Raw genomic sequence first — 17,896 nt, forward strand, 5'->3', positions numbered from 1 at the left:
ATGGCTAAACACTCTTCTTGATGTGAACATTATAGAGCTTGGGGTTGGGGGCGGGGTCGCAACAGTCATCACAAAAAAGGCAGTATTGGCTGTGAATCTATAATTTCTGTGCAATTTCAAAGTGTCCCATGACTACATCAGCTCTGCCTGCACCTTGATATCAAAGGGTTCCAGCTCCTGATATAGGTAGATCAAATATATTGAATAATTTTGCTAGCCGATGTCTGAGTGTTTACTTCATTCTGCTCCACCACTCAGACACTGTGGAGAGTTGGCACCTATTGTTAGTGTATGAAGGATGCTGGCAGAGAAATAACCTTGTGTTATTGCCTGAGATGAATGGAAAATATTATGACACGCCAGAGAAGTCTAGTGTGTTTGTACTGCATGTGTTTGCATTTATTATTCAATCCAAACCTCCATCACCTTGATAGATGACAATCATTCCTTCGGTACGCTCACCGTAGCAGCACATGATTACACACATGCACACATCAGCTCCATATGACACTGTATCAGATGTACTAACACAGTTTCTAATGGGCAGTGACTTAGTATATTCCTGCATTGTGCAAGATGCTATTTACACAGCATTTCTAATATTCACAAGCAATTTCTTTATTGAAAAGCAAGAACTGTTCATAAAAATTAAGATTTCAGAAATGAAGTTAAATATTAGAGATTATTCCACACTTATATATAAATATGTGCTTGGATATGAGCCAATAAGGCTTTTGGAAGCCAATACTACACTGATTATTATTCTGAACATATTTGTGGTCTAGATGTGTGGCAGTACTCAAGCTTTTAATAGTACACTTCTACAGAATTATCCAGGAACAGCTCTCCTTTTCATTGTTGAGTTCAAAAGATTAATTATTGCCAGTGTTTTTATGCTATGAAACATTTTTTTCATTATTTATTCTTCAAAAACACTTTAGTAAGTCTTATTTAACTTTGATACCCACATTTATTTTACTGAATAACAGAATAACATTTCTGTTTAAGGCAAGATGTTCAAGTGTTGCTCTGATGTGACTCCTGCCCTGTTGCCTCTTCTTCCAGGTGTACCAGCATTCTTACACGGCCTTCTACATCATCTGCAGTCTGGAGACTCCGTAAGTAGGCGACAGGGCTGCAGTGCTCCATTTACATTGTATTTCATTATCTAATCCTGTAAAATCTCGCCTGACCTCACTACCCATGAGAAAGAGAGAGACGCATTCCCACCTCTTCTCACACCCACCTACAAGAAAGCAACTCTGACAATATTTGACTTTGTAAGCTTTCAAAGCATAATACTGTTTGGGGGTATCAAGTAATCTCTGACCTCTGGTGGCAACCAGACTTACCACAACATCTGCAGATTTTGTCCACTTCTGTCTTCTTACTAATCCTTTAACAATAGACTTATAATGAAAATAAAGTCACATTTTCACAATTACATGCAACGTTGGCTGATAAGAGACCCCCAGGGACTACAATGCACTGCAGATTGATAATAATGATACTGCTTTGTGATTAGATTTGAGAATTAAGCTTTTTGCAATGTCAGTATGTCTCTTGTAGCGCTCTTGTCCTTCAGTGTTAAGCAGTTGCCTGGAGAAAGGAACAAGCATTAGTGAACCATGACGAGTCGGCAGTCACTGCTGTGGTTCAATCTGTCTGATGTCCGTTTCTTTGTGTTAAGAACACACAAGTGGCCAGAATGTTCATTATGACTTCTCATTGTGATCTCACTCCTGACAGATCACACCATGTTTAATTAAAAGAAAATCATGAGACACATTTTTGAAATATTAAGTTTAAAAAATCCAGAAAAATGAGAATCAAGTGAAGTAACAAATAATAAATGAGTATTGAGCAGCAGCCAAGACATATTATGGTTATATTGTAATAGAAACCTCACTTATTTCCCTTTTAAATTACTTCCACACCACTGTCAGCAGCCCTCCTGCTCATATCTATTTGCGTGCTGCCACCCAGTGGTAACTGGCCAGAAAAGGACCACAGCTGATGACCTCATTCATTTTAAGCTCCAGACAAAGACATAGAGGCAGTGGCACCTCTAATTCAGCAGCCTGCACTGCGCAGCACTTTTCCCAATAAGGAGAGGTGACACTGTTATAGAGCGTTGGTATTTATGAATACACTTCAGTCATTCAGTGTGTGTCTGCACTTCCATCTGATAGCATTCTTTCCTCTGTCTGTGCACCCCAGGGAGACATGGAACTTGAACCCTCCAGAGGTGCGAAATGCTCAGCTGCAGTACGCAGGCTGGGGACCTCAGGGTCAGCAACTGGTAAGAACTACAGTACCCATGACTCCCCTGCCTTATTTCTGCCTGCTGACCAATGATGTTTCAGATTCAGATTTAAACACATGTTATGGTCTTTGTCACGGAACATGATTAAGTAATAAAGAATTCAAAAAGTTAAAATGGCAATGCAAGTAACAAAGCTCAAGTACTTCATGTATTATCTTTCAATGTCAGTGAGTGAAAGAGAGAATTAATGATTTTTTGAGGTGCTGTTGGTCAGAGCGACTTTATGTCAACTACGCAATGGGAGGAGTTGAGATGATTGATGGAGGGTGTTTGAAGGGACCTTTTTCTGTATCCCATGTTTGAGGCTGCTTGGTCTTTATACGTGTCAATTGCTGTGCAGTTGCTAAATCTTTCAGAGGATGTGGGAAAAAGTCCTTCAGTCCTTTAGAGGACCTGAAAGCTGCATTGAATCCTCCTTCATAAATGATACCATCATGACTTACAGGGAACAAAACTAATGGTGCATTCAGATGCTCCTTGTCAAATTGCAAAGTCAAATATTTCAGGAAATAGACCATAAATGCTGAGCAATCTCCCGCATAAAGCTTGTACAAGTTCCATCATACCCAAACTTTATATTTAGTTAGTTTAAACTATGACTTTTCTACCTCAAGATGATTGAAAACAGCAATGGCAAATGCACCATATAACCTCTGTTTTTCTGCATTACCCTTTGGTTTACAGCATTCTGTCTGCTAACAAGAACAAACATTTGAATTTATGCCACTTCCATTGCTCACATCCTGTAGCGGCTTTTTCACTGATTCACATCATTGTGATATATTTACCAGTGATTGATGTCAACATGAACATATGTGGACTATAACACAGTCACATTACATATCCTGACTTTACAAGTTGACCAGGATCGCCTCAACGCTACATTATATTTACCAATTGACTGGTGGTCAATGGATTATGGGATGAAGAAGATTGGAAAGAGCGCACAGGTTGTGTCCTCTAAATCTTTGGCAAAGGAAGGCAGTTGGAAAGGAATAGGCTCTGTTGGCCTATTATAACAAATTCAGTCCAGAAATTGAGAATTGTGAAGCAGACAGTTTTTATCTTTCATAGACAGCAGTTTCCTCAAGTCTAGTTTCTGTCAAAACAGTGCACGCAAATAATCCTCAGGGTGGAAGTCATCCTAATGATTCACTTTGATTTCCCTGTAAACAAAATTCAAATCAAATACTGTTATTCTAGTCGCGAGATGCAATGGTCCTTTGCAACTCTTCCAAGATGAGTCATCTGCCGCCTCCATCATCACACAATCTAACTTGTCACTGCATTAATGAGCTTCACTCTGTTGGTTTGCAGGGCAGACAGACTGTAAGTGATTACATCCTGCAGCACAATGCTATTAATTACCTGTTATCTCGTCAGTGGATTAATTAACACAGTCGCTAGATTGATATAGTCTCAAGTTTCCCACCATTAGTCAGGAAGTAGTTTTACTTCCAGCAGGCAAGTTATGTTAGCGTGCTACTAAACAACAGCTGGCCTCCCTGAAGGTTCAGATGTCCTCTGTTGAAGAGGTGGAGGTTAAAGTGAAAGATGTCCATCCATTTAAACAAGCACACACTTTGTAAGCTCAGGTATGTTTTGTCATATTTAGACGTCTAATACACGTAAATTAGTCCACCTGTTATCTTTTTCCTAAATCTCTTATGTGCTTGATTAAATCCTTTACTTTCCTATCAAGCAATGAGCAAATGAGCACATACATACACATATTTACACTCACAAACACAGCTGTCCAGCCACATGTTGAGCAAGTTTTTAGGCTAGAAAGTCATGTTATTTGGCAAATTAGAGGCATCTCTTTTTAACAGAGGCATGTTTCTTATTCTTGATCCTTGTAGGTGGCTAATCTGTTATTGGTTGTACGCTCTAACTCTCATATTACATTTGAGAGGGACTATGTATGCATGTGTGTTTGTAAGATCGATGTGTAAACAAAACTGTCCAAATCATTTCAGAGCAAATTTATAGTCTTTGGTCTAGAAAATTGTTGAAATATTGCTTTGGAGCTTTCACTTCCCTCAAAAGCAACTTGTTAGAGTCCTATGTAAGACCTATCTGCCTGCCTGGTAAATGACCATGGCTTTCAAACTCCCACTGTCCATTTGTGACACTATTTTTCTGTGACAAATTTGTTGCCTCCATGACGAGATTCTCTAAATTGTGTCATTCTGACTTGACAAAACTTCTCCAGGGCTCCAGAAAACATAACAGCATGGTATTTATGGGCAAAGAGATACACTTCATATTGAATATACTGACTTTGACATTTGAAATTGGTGGATTAGCCCCTTTAAGACCAGTTACAGTAAGAGCACATTAATATATTTCTAAAACCTTACTGTTTCCTTTAGTTTTTTTAAATTTCCATACTCATATCTAAACAGCATGACAATTCATTCATGTTGTAAAAGAGCCAAATATTAATGATTAAGGAATCTACTCAGTTTCAGTTGCGTTCAGGCTTCATTCTCACCAGCCCAGACAAACCAAACTGAAGTAGTAGATATAATCTGCTCTAAATATTTGGGCGAGGTTAAATGTGGATAGCAGCTGCGTTCTACCTTCCTTCAGAGAATGGGGCCAGGTCTTCTCTCTGTGCTGTGGCCTAGATTAGCTGCTATACACAGACTCCATTTGCACCGAAGTGACACCAAACCACATGGGCCCGCAGCTCGTGTCTCCTCAAGAGAAACTAATTGTGGCAGATTCTGTGTTACCTTTAAAGGGATGCAGGGTTTCCTGGAGGAATTTTAAGAAAACTAGTTCTCACTGTGTATTATACATTCCACTTTACTGTTACATTCTGTATAATAAAAGATTTTAAAATGTTAAAAAGTGCAAGTTCATGAGGTAGCTGTAGTAGCGTCTTTGTAGCTGTTAGATCCTGTTTACTCTATAAAGAGAAGTAAAAATGTATATGCAGCAGCAGCATCAGTATTTGATTTCCTGATATACATCGTCAGCATTTTGACTGCTCAAAGAGAATATTTTTTGGGGGAAATCATGCACAAACTGATACTATGATATGAGCTTGAGGCCAAGAGTTTCCATAATCCTTGTGATACTGAGTGAACCCTTTTCTGTAATAGTTTAAGATTGATTTCAGCATAGCATTAAGGCTGTAACATTTTAAAAATCCAGCTCTGAGAGCCGCCCCGCCCTGCCACGCTCACCGTTGTTGCTGATGATCTATTATTCTCTGTAATGAAAGAGTTGACCTTCAGTTATCTGGAAAGCCCCGCAGGCCTCTCCCATCATGGCACACAATGTGGAGGAGAGCGTCAAAGTCGAAATCTGGTCCCAAGGTTTCCTGTCTTATCTGAAATTGAAAAGATTTCTCCTTTTTTTTTCTCTTTACACTTTTGTCAAATACATCCTCAAATAAAAAAGGTGCTACTTCCAATATGAGCTCTGATCTCTTGTGCCTGGCAATTGAAAAGACACCAATGCTAATGTGTGTTGCAACCCCAGAGTTGATCAAGCCTATGATACAATGACTTCTACCTAACCCGGGTCTCCCACCTCAGTCAGTCAGTAGAATTATCAGACTATCCTTAGGTTTCTTCTTATGCATGCTGATAATAATAGTGATGTAACAACGTATTGAATGCAAGGTAAATCCCTATACGAAGGCAGCAGTCAGCTACAGATCATTGTCCTTAGAGCCAAAAGGAATTTTCTATCTTACACCTCAGCAGGTTGAAAGGAGACTCTTATCCTTGATTTTACAGTTTAAATATTCCTTGTCTCCCGTCTTGCCAATACCAAACTGGATTCAATGTGTTTCCTTTTTGTTTTGATTCTTTTAGATCTTCATTTTTGAGAACAATATCTACTATCGTTCCACGGTGGAGAGTCGCTCTATTCGGCTGGTGTCCACTGGCAAAGAGGGCGTCATCTTCAATGGACTCAGTGATTGGCTGTATGAAGGTAAGGCAGAAAAAAGTGTTGCCATTAAAGGAGTAGTTATGACCTTTTGGTAAAAATGTTTTGTTTCCTGGCCAAGAGTTAGATAGGATACCATTATCATATCTGTTAAACTTTCATCTAAACCCAGGAGATGGTTAGCTTAGCTTGGTATAATGACTGAAAGCAGGTCAAACAACGAACACTTATTATCAGAAGCTTTTCTTGTTTTTCTCAGGCCCTGTTAAATGTTTTTTTAAATGAAACAGGAGGGGAAACCACTTATTGCTGGAACTACTCACAAATCATGACACATACAACATGCAGTGTGGCATTATTATGGATCCCACTGCTTTTTTGGCAAGACCTGCCCTACTCTGCCTCTGACTGATTAGTACTTGTTGCCTTCAGTGCTTGGCTAGGTTTAGGCATGAAGGGTGAGATTGGTTAAAGTAAGAATATCAGGGTAAGCCAATCAGAAGCATAGAGTAGGACAGGTGGTGCCAAGAAAAGCGGTGGGATCCATAATAATGCTGAAAGGAGAGGTAACACGTACAGTGCTTTATTTTAAGGGGTACAAATGTTGGGAACCAGACTTTTAGTCATGATAACCAATATAGTGTGTCACTATGTAAAATGTATTTTCTGCTGCTCTCCATCTCCACCCATTCCTGTAATCTGAATACTTTGCAAAACCCCATGTATTAGCAAGTAATGACATGAGACAGTATGACTCCCCAGTGTCTGCAGCCACATTAGTATTTTCGGCATGTAGCATTTGATTTCCTGCAGGTAAATTAAAATGGAAACTCTGTCAATGTGCTTCTGCTTTACACAGCTCAGAAAATGAATGAATGTTCTACATCAGTTGATTTGCATTAATTCAGCAGTGGTATGCGTCTTACACACTCTGATACAGATGTCATGTTGCTCTCCAAGCGTCAACGCCACCGATCAAAGCTCACTTATGTGCCTTGCAGTAAAAAAAGGGACAGGTACTGTGTTTAGCATTCAACTAATGAATTTATATCTGCCGCACTGGGTGCACTCTCTGCTCCAGTAGAACAGTGTTTTAATAACGGTGTGAGATGTGATATGGGGAGTGTCAGATATAGAGATAGAAGAAAGAGAGACGGCCTATGATATACAAGTTGTTAATCCTGGAGTAACAGTATACAGCTTTATATATCTGTTTTATAATGTGACTGAATGCCACCAAGGAAGATTTAAAAGCTGTGACATAGAGGTTATCTGAGGTTAGCAGAGCACCAGGACCAGAGCTGTGTGGCTGCTTTTCCTGCAGGACCGCTCTGTTTTTATTTAGTTTAGTCTACCCACGGCTGCTCTTATCTGTGCATTAGCCAGGCTGACATTTGAAACCATGTCTATCTTTTCAAGAGCAATATCCATTCTGGGCCAGTTAAACATTAATAAACGCAATATTGCAGCGTCTGACCCCCTGACTCATATTTATGCTCTGCAGAAGGCCTGGTAATTTACACTCATCATTTACTGACCAGATAAATCTTTCACACAGAGATAAAATACAGAATCTGCTTGATGATGTTTAGATAGCAGTGTGCTGTAGAACAATAGGATTGCGTTTTGCTTATGTGATTTTGTGATGTACTTTCAGTCCTTCTATAGACTGATAACAGTGGAGAAAGTTATTTTATTATCTTAATATAGCACACAATGTTACTACTATTTACTGTACAGTATATCTGGACACTTCTGTGTGGGGCAGTTTTTTCTTGTTTGGGCCAGGCCACCGGTTATGTATGGAGGACCTGAGGCGTGACCTCAACCCCATCTTGCACATTTGGGATGAACTAGAATGCCAACTCCAAGACCCTTATCGCTGAACATCAGTGCCTGACCTTGCTAATGCGCCTGTGGCTGAATGGGAGCAAATGTCTGCAGCAATGTACCAAAATCTGATGGAAAGCCTTCCCAGAAGGATAGAGGCTATTATAGCATCATGCTAATGTGCATGGTTTAGGAATGAAATCTTTAACAATCACATATGGCTGCCATTCTTTGGAATTAAAATGCCAAAATGCATTCCATGCAGCCGATGATGATGTCTTCATTTATTTTCATCTAGTGTTATTTCTTTTTTTTTTTTTTTTTAGTAATACAGTTGTAGTCCTTTTCATTCATTTTATATAAATCCCTTTTGAAAAAAGGTCTATAAGCCTGCAAATAGATTTGGCAATAGCCCAGTGGTGATGCTAGCATCTGCAGGGGAGCTTAGAAGCCGTGCCAGGCTGTGTAATGTTTACATTCATCAGTGAGACTGCAAGGCAGAAGATTTTCTATGCTAATGACTCAGGCTCTGCTCTGGCCAAGGTCAAGCTGAGGCTCAGACTGCCGCTGAGGAGAAATGAGGTCTTAAGCTCTGCCTGTCGCTGCGCGGCGGATTTGATGCCAAGGGGTGAAAGGTTGGCAAATAATCTCCCTGGCTTGAATATCCTCTGGTTTGCATTTCTTTCTTAATCCTTGAATGTGTGTCTGCGTGTTTGTAGTGTGTGCATGAAGGAGAGGAAGAAAGAGACGAGAGAGAAAAGAAAAAATTAAAAGCAAAATTTTAAAAAGTGAAGACGCAGCCAAGAGCTCCGTCAGCTGTGTGTAATCGTCCACAACGCCTCAGGAGAGTCTCAAGTGTTCTGTCATCTGTCGGCTGTCTGATTATTGAGGCTGTACTGATACTGACACATCCTGCAGTGTGACGCAGCCTGAGGAAACAGCTGTTTATTGGGCTCTGGTGCGCAGAGATAAAAACCCAGTGTTGCTTTGAGTCATGTTTGCCCCATAGATGTTTGGCTAGATGACTGTGTGCATCAAGAGGCTTGTTCGTAGGGTTGTTTCTGTTTATCGCTCTGTTTGTGGCAGAGCCTGCAGGGCATTAAGTAACCACATAATCAACACTTGTGTGTGCTGGAAAGGAAAAGATTAATAAAGGGAATACAAATGTTGGTTTTGGTGGGAATACAAGTTGCAACTGACGTGAGACACAGCACACAGTTGAAAATGATTTTGTAGAACTTTTGGAGAACTACCTGTAGCTTTTCAAAGCCAAGTTTGGGCACGCTTTGTCTCCAGTAGCTATAACAATATTCACAACACTATGTTCTGCCATATTTTACAAAAGGTAATTAATACATTTCAAGGGTTCTACTCTTGTTTATCATTTGAAATCATGAAGCAAAAGCAAATTTATATATTTTTCACATTGTTTCAGCCTCAACAAGTGATGTGTTGAAAATCTGAGCACTGAAGGGAACATAGAAAGAGACAAATTCAGCACAGAAGATTGAGAGCAAAAAAAGGACATTTCAGGAACACGTCTGCCACTCAAAGTAAAATTTGTCTGCAGTACTGTTACAGTGTACATATTTAAAGTACATGAGAGTTTAAATCCTCTCATTTACTTTCTTCTCCTTCTCGGTTTGCTTAAAATAAACCTGCAAAAACATGTTACTGTTATAGCTGCTTTCATCCTTAATCATCCACAAATGTTCTATTCGGGTTGAAACTGTAGATGAAGCTTTGAAGACGCTCCGCAAAATCCCACCTCGCTTTGTCATGTGCCTCTTTGTTCTTGCTCAATTATCACTTGCACCGTCACCTCAGTCAGCACACTGATAACTGTACTGTATTTATAGTAGCAGCTGTTCCACTGGCATGTTTTTTTGGCATGTTAGCTGATAAATACAGAAGATATGTGATCATCTTACCAATCTATGTCTCCTTGTCAGCAAGCCAGGAGGAGGGTGTGTCTCCGCTGTCAATTTGAGAAAATTAGTGGCGTACAAATTTCACCATGACAAGCAGATATAGTAATATTTGTTGTGATGTCTTTCAGTTAAATGACGGTAAATTAAGCAGTTGCTGCAATTAAGTCGAGCTAGATTTTCTTGAATTTAGTTTTGTCTCAACTTCTGATTGATAGAATTGATGCAAGTGTTACTTTGGATTGGTGAGGTGAACTACAGGCTATAAATGTCCAGGAACACAAGACTGAAAAAAACAGATTTTTGTGACCTCAAATCTGCACCAGATACTAACAACTCAGAGCAAAAGCTGCATTTCTTTCTGTACTTGTTCTGCTGCTCTGCTTTGGGATTTTTGCATGTGACACTGCTGCCCTCTGTTGGAGAGATGATATAGGAACACTCATCACATGCTACAATGATATTGTACTCTATGACTAATATCTCCAATAGGCATATATTTTTGCATTTCCTCTTTTTAAAATTAAGAAAATACCACCTGGGACATTTCATTATCTTTTCTTTTTCTCATTAGTTCAGTTTGCCTGAATCGGTCACCTTGCATTCATTATTTCCCATTAGCCACTTGACTCATGGTATTTCATGCATTAATAATATCCTCCACTTAGTGAATAATGTAGTCTGCGCAGCGGGATTGAGAGCATGGAGAGATGAGATGAGCCTGCAACAGCTCACCTGGTAATCATCACGAAGAGGCGACTGGAAGAAAGAGGGAGATACGATATTATTACTTAAGAGAAAGAAAATGATTGCTAGCTTGCAGTCCCTTCACTTACTATTACTCACTCTCTCTTTTGTTCACTCAGTTTCTTTTGTTACCACATACACTACGTATCCGTAAGCTTCTAAAAATTTAACCACTTTGTCCTTGACTAGTAGACCCCAGAGCCCAGCTGTTCCACTCCACATGGGAGGCTTTTTAAGCTGCCAGGGGTGAAGTCGGCAGCCAGCAGTGGAACCAGCTATGCAGGAAATCATTTTTATTTAATTATTTATTTTTGTTATTAGCAAATGCAGCATAATGCTGTGCTGTGTTGCTCTGTTGATCATCAGAGAGTGAGCTACGACCATTAGTCCTGTTTCTTCTCATGTCACTGGCACAGAGATGCTTTGCATTATAATTAGTTTAACACCGTCATACAGTGGAAAGCTACTGTAGGATAGACTGTGCTCTCCTGCCTTTACAGAATTGCATTAGAGAACAAATGTACATAAGTGTATGTACTGAGGGTGTTTGTCAAATGATGCTGCATATCAAGTAATTCCACCAAGCGTGCACAGTTAATGAAAATGCTAATTGGTAGTTGATGTCTGTGAATTCCCTGAAGCCAGCACCCAGTCCCTCGGATAAACAGCATTAATGAAATTTTAATTGCAGAAGTTGATATAAATGTAGCTAGTGGCATGCTGTAACAATAAGTCCAACAGTTTTGATGCTGTCTGCGTTGTCACCACTGACTTAATAATGAAGTAGAATTGTCATGGCCATTCTTTATGCTGTCAAAAGTTCCCTCAGTGAGCTTTTATTTGCATAATTTCTTAATGACTCACTGTGTGTTGACAGAGGCACTTGTATGTGTGTAGCAGCAGAATTGAAGGACATAGATTACTCTTGTCCCCCATTATTTTCTCTCTGTCGCCGTGTGTGATGGCTACATAATTACAAATGCACACACCTGTATAGGGGATCTCAAGGGAACCCTCTCGGTTACAAGTCTGAAATGAGTTAAAGTGAGTTTCAGTGTTGTAGCTGAAAATGGTACACGTACATACACACACACACACACACACGGATGTAACATCAAACCAAAAAATCTGTTATCTGGTGAGGTACACCGTGTAGTTGTACCTGGTGAAAAATTGCTGTTTGGTTCATTTCTAGGAAATGTTGCCGAGTTCTATTTTGGTCGATAGGCTGCACTGAGATTAAAAGCTGTTTTGATTTATGACTTCAATATTTGGTACAGAGAGAGAGAGAGAGAGAGAGAGAGAGAGAGAGACCAAATATAGCAAACGGGTCAAGCAAGAGTTAGTCGAGTGTATTGCTGATAGAGTAACTTTAAAATTTTGCAGGACGTTTTACTTATATCCCTTTGTCAAGCTTATGTGGTGATGAAATTGTTTGTGAAGAGCTTTTAATGCTCAGTACTGCAGTGATTAGCACTTTAAAATATAAAATGCTAGCCAATAGCATTCTTGCAATTGTATGAATTTCCTTTGAAAAGAGGGTGATTACGAAACAAAATGTACTTTTAATGATACAGCGTTTAATACATTTTAAAATATATTTTTCCCAGAACACCTATCAACCCTGGTAGATAATAGCAGTATGATTCTTTTGGCCAGCAGCCATGTAATTAACTTGCCACTGCTGTTAAAGTTTTTATTCGCTGTCTTTATGATTGATGGCCTTTTTTTTTCCTTCTAATTATTTCAGAGGAGATTTTCCAGTCCCATATTGCCCACTGGTGGTCCCCAGATGGTGCCAGGTTGGCATACGCTACGATCAACGACACCCTGGTTCCAAGGATGGAGTTGCCCATGTTCACAGGCACACCTTACCCAATGGGGAAAGAGTACCACTACCCTAAGGTAAGACTGGATTAGATGTTTTCTTTTATTTTCACCTTTTTCTAGAAGTGAATACTACTACTAAACATATTTTTCTTTTTCTCTTGTGTTCAGGCTGGTGAGGAGAACCCAGTCATCACTCTGTATGTTGTGAACCTTAATGGTCCTCTTCACACCATTGAGATGAGGAGACCTGATGATCCCAGGATAGGGTGAGGAGTGCAAACTGTAAAATCTGTCAACCGTGAAATGCTGTACTCTGTTGAGTATTTTGCTCATGTGTGTAATATGTCTCAGTTTTTTTTCTTTGAGTGCATTCAGCTTCTGCCATTGTGCATATCCTCTATAGATGCTGTAAATTGTATTTTTCCAATGGTACATTTTGCATTAATGTGTTTCATTAAGTGTAATGCCCCCATTTGCTCAAATTGTATTAATACACTTTTTTTCTCCTCATCCTCCTTCGCATTGGCTCATTATACTAAAAGCTCCAGTATCTCAATATCTCTGCGAGACATCATTAAAGTTTCATGCCTTTTGAGAATTGTATCATAATTTACAATTAGTACATGGAAATATTTTGACACTTTCTGAAGTAATTTTCTAATATTTTTGTCTCACTCATTTTAATAACTCACAATCCTAACGCTGCAGCAAACATATAAATTAATTGATGAATAATTTCTTTTTTTGCAGTGAGTACTATGTGACCATGGTGAAATGGGCCACCACCACTAAACTGGCGATCAACTGGCTGAACAGAGCCCAGAACATATCTATACTCACACTATGTGAGGCCACAACCGGGGTCTGCACAAAGGTACGCCTCAGTCTGGTGTGTGTGTGTGTGTGTGTGTGTGTGTGTGTGTGTGTGTGTGTGTGTGTGTGTGTGTGTGTGTGTGTGTGTTTTGTGTGTGTGTGTGTTTTGTGTGTAGTGTACTGTATAGATCAGAGACCCTGTATTGCTTTCATGTGCAAACTGAAGCCTGGAAACTTTTCTTCACAGAAACATGAGGATGAAAGTGAAGGATGGCTTCACAGGCAGGTGAGAATGATGAGACATCCAAATGCAAGTTGCTAAAGGTCTCTGTTTTTAAAGGTTTTTTATTTTGTGAGACAGAATTTAATTTTTGGTGGACATGGATTCATTGTGGACATTGTTATGTTTATCAAAAGTATGTATTGTAAGATATATGGATGTAATCACTACATGCTGTTTTGAATGGATTTTGTTGGTGATTATATTCTTATTTGCCATATGATGCTCCTCAAATTAAGATTAAAAACTTTTGTGTGGCCTTTAAGAAGTGACTGCATGTTGCTCTGGGGGTACTTTTGATTACTTTTTATATTGTAGTAAATAAATGATTTCATCACCTCCTCTGTGTCTTTAGAATGAGAGGCCTCTTTTTTCCAAAGATGGACTGAAGCTTTTTTTCACCCGAGCCATTCCTCAAGGAGGCAGGGGCAAGTTCTTCCACATCTCCATGTCCATCTCCCAGGTACGATAATATGCACTTTTCCTGTATTACTTTCTCAGTGAATGCTCTCTCTGTTAGCCAGTGCCCTGAATGATAACTAATAGTGTTTTATCTTCTTAAATTTCATATTTTTCATCGTAACTTCATTTAATCTTGGAAATGCAAACTTAATATTGGGCAATAGCCTGTGTTTATTGTCTTAAACACTAGGCATTATATATAAAATTGACAGTTTTTCTTTCTGTGAATCTTTCTGCACCCAAAGCCCAACACCAGTACAGACACGCTGCAGTCCATCACGTCTGGAGACTGGGATGTCACCCAAGTCCTGGCTTACAATGAGGACAGCCAGCTAATGTAAGCACCAACACACCACCCAAACCAACACCAATCCAGTCACTTCAAAGAACAGCAGTTTATCACACTTTTGTAGTAGTTTCATATGGGTCCAAATTAATTAGAAGCAAACAAAAGTCATTGGCTTACTGGACATTTATTAAATTCTGTCAATCTGTCCTTCTGTTACAGATTTTGCCTACAGAGGCATCAAAGTTAAAGCTGATCCCAGTTTCTCTAACTTCAGCTAAACACAATAAACTCATCAGAGCAGTATTTGTCCTAATGTGCCTTTTTAAGGTTACACATGCAGAAAAAGTTAGCATGAGCAGCACATAGTTTGAACACTAATGATGATTATTATTGGAATCATTTTGTGTCAGAAAACATCTTTTAAAGTTGTTTTTTTTTATTGTGTGTCCTGTAAATGAGTTTTGGGTTTTACAAAATACGTGTTGCAGCTACCTACATGTGATAAGAAAATGGGAAGAGACAAGAAACTTAATTTAAAACTTAAAAAGAAGAAGATGTAAATGTAAGGAGAGAGAATGGGCTGAATGTTTCAGCACCATGGAGAGAGACACAGAAACATATCTGTCTCTCTCCATGGTGCTTAAACCTGCAGAGTTTCAGCACCATGGACAGAACACAGCGAACCTGAGTGTGATGCATAATCCTAATAATCTGTGACTTCTGTATATTCTGAGACAGGATTTTGCGACAACTGCTCTTCTTATTGTTTATTGTTGCAGGCTTCATGGTGTGCTACCCACGCACACAATCCCACACAATAAACCCCTCTGAATGCGCTCAGTGTAAATACACTCTGCGTCTCTCTGTTGCACCCATGAGGAATGTGACTCATCCCCATCACTCCCAGATAATTTCACACCCACACATCAAGCCACAAGGCAACTATGATCGGACTGTGAGCTAACATGATCTCGCACATACACACCTGCAATCACGCTCAAAGACATAAAGAAACTCTTTGTACCCAGCATTGAAGTGACTTCACAAAAGAACACCCAAAGACCTCTGCGCTAAGGGCGTAAAAATTTGGCCTACTTCTGTTCTAAAAGGAGTCATCCCCTCTTTTTGCTCCATCATTCATTTATGAAACATTTATTTTAGTGGGCAGTTGGGTCAGTGCATGTATGTTCCAGATGCTTTTTTCTATCCCACAAGCTGAGTTGGGAACACAGTGTGCTAAACTCACAAATATAACCCAACAAACTAGTGTGGTTTGTATTGTGCATCTATGCATTCATGCTATTACATTACATTCTTGTTTTGTGTTTGTTTCATTCAACATAGATACTTCTTGAGCACTGAAGATGGTCCGAAGCGAAGACATCTGTACAGGTTATGCTTGTTCCAATGTTTTCTATACTGTATCAGCTGTTGAGTTTTTGGAAATGACACTTATTCAGATGAAAAGTAACTCCTCTCTTTTTGTTTCCATAGTGCGGACACATTTGGTTCATTCAACCGTCGCTGTCTATCATGTGCCTTGTACGACAGCTGTGGCTACATCAGCGGCTCTTTCAGCCACAACATGAGCTACTTTTTGCTCAACTGCCAAGGTAACTATAGACACACGGGACTCTATTTCAACAACACAGTCATAAAGATATTGAGTACAGAGTCAGCAAATTGGGCTATGAGCAAAAAAGGTTTACTAAAGTGGAACACACGAATCAGAGCGGTGTGATTATCCTCTGAGCCAGTTACTATAGTTGTCTCATACCTTTTTAAGAGATAGTTTTTCCATCTTCAAGTTGGGGAATCAAAGTGACATTGTGCTGAAAATAGACATATTGGCTTTTAGCAGAAAAAGAGGAACTACCATCTTGCAGTACCTCTCCATCCACCTTTGATCAATGTGTAGCGTCCTAGCCATGGAAATACCAAACGGATGAGCAAAGTGCTTTTAAATAATGTCATAAATGTCAAAGCATGCCCGATGGAATCAGAATATGTCTATGATTTAAGCCTGAATATTAAATATCTTGAATATTTAATCACTGACCCAACAACTATGTCTCAATCGCCTATGAACCTTACTAGGTGATCGTCACTGAACTCAGATCAAACAGGCAATGACTTTTAATGCCACCAAACTCCGCTGCCCCAGCCCCAGACATCACCGCTATTCACTGATGGTCAATGATCTTCTAAATGTATTTGATAAGCCTATATCATTACCACAAGAAGTGAGAGTGGGAAGAAAAAATGGAGTGAGTGTGCTAGTAGCTGGTGTATTTCCCATCATACACATTCACAATGTTCCTGTACTGTGTTCCCAATTTCCTAAGTGCATCAATCACTTCATTTGCTGTTCCCCCCTCCCCCTGTTTTGAGGTTTCAGGGCTTAGCTTGAGAGAATTTGCTTCTGTTTGTGGCCTAGATTTGGAAAAGCTTTTCCAGCTATTGAATTACATAAATAGAAAAAGCAAAGAATTCCCTCTTTGTATGCCAGACAAAAGGTTTGGGGTGTCACTCTCTCTGGTTTTTACTTCAATTGTCTTCTTATTGTGTGTCATCACTGCAGGAGACTTAGCATTAATCAGAAAATGCAGACTAATGTAGACTACTGCATGCCTGAACAGACATTAAATATAGCAGCAGTTTAAAGAGGAAAGTTCAAATTCAGAGTGTTTCCCATTCACTGGTATATTTAAAAAAAGAAAAGCAATATCTAATAGAACAGCACCCCCTCATGACATGGATGAATATGACAGTATACACATATGGAAACCTTTTTAAACTTTCTGATGTTTTCCTCAGGCCCGGACATTCCTTTTGTATCCATTTACAAGACACAGAGAGACGGAGAAAGTGAGACACAAGACCGAGAGAGTGAGTATTACAACCATCACGTATATTTGCATCTACAAGACTCTAAATTATGTTAAAAGACATTACAAGTGACCTTGTACTCATAAGCATAATAACTACACTGAAAATGACCTTGTCAAAACAAAGCAGCAGTGTTTTCATTGTTGCACACAGTGACCACCTGAGTCACTGTTTGTCTACAAGCCAAGTCTGGCATGATGGCAGTAATCACATTACTCTTCACAAAGGATGTGCTCATTAAATTACAACCTGCCCATTGGCAATATCATCCTACTATTATATGATTACTGCAGTGTGTGTGTGTGCCAGTTAGTGTCATCTTTTTACCAATATGATGGCTGCATTAAGTCTGTAAATACAGTGTGGCAGTGCTCTTGACTTCCTCTCCTCTTGTCCTCCCTTAGAGTCGGGCTGTGACAGCAGCAATGAAATTTTATTACTGCAGCTTATGTTGATGTATTTAATCATTTGGCAGCGTTATTGTAAGTGCAGTAATGTTCCCCAGATTTCCACCTAACATTTAAAGTTAAGCTTTGCTGACTTTCAACCTGCATCATTACAGTGTTGATAGTATTTGCAAATGAACAATGTTT

General features: G+C 39.4%; 1 protein-coding gene across 1 annotated transcript in view; it reads left to right on the forward strand.

The window, feature by feature from the left end:
- The window catches only part of LOC128382037 (dipeptidyl aminopeptidase-like protein 6), a 131,106-nt gene that overhangs the window by 106,981 nt on the left and 6,229 nt on the right, over positions 1 to 17,896 (forward strand). Inside the window, exons 6-17 of the mRNA XM_053342013.1 lie at positions 1,066 to 1,118; positions 2,221 to 2,302; positions 6,160 to 6,280; positions 12,491 to 12,645; positions 12,739 to 12,836; positions 13,321 to 13,444; positions 13,631 to 13,669; positions 14,019 to 14,126; positions 14,371 to 14,462; positions 15,759 to 15,806; positions 15,909 to 16,027; positions 17,232 to 17,282. Of these exons, the coding sequence (XP_053197988.1) occupies positions 1,066 to 1,118; positions 2,221 to 2,302; positions 6,160 to 6,280; positions 12,491 to 12,645; positions 12,739 to 12,836; positions 13,321 to 13,444; positions 13,631 to 13,669; positions 14,019 to 14,126; positions 14,371 to 14,462; positions 15,759 to 15,806; positions 15,909 to 16,027; positions 17,232 to 17,282 (1,090 nt within the window). The remainder of the gene's footprint in view (positions 1 to 1,065; positions 1,119 to 2,220; positions 2,303 to 6,159; positions 6,281 to 12,490; positions 12,646 to 12,738; positions 12,837 to 13,320; positions 13,445 to 13,630; positions 13,670 to 14,018; positions 14,127 to 14,370; positions 14,463 to 15,758; positions 15,807 to 15,908; positions 16,028 to 17,231; positions 17,283 to 17,896) is intronic.

This window comes from Scomber japonicus, chromosome 21 (genome assembly GCF_027409825.1).
Source record: "Scomber japonicus isolate fScoJap1 chromosome 21, fScoJap1.pri, whole genome shotgun sequence".
NCBI classification, from domain to species: Eukaryota; Metazoa; Chordata; class Actinopteri; order Scombriformes; family Scombridae; genus Scomber; species Scomber japonicus.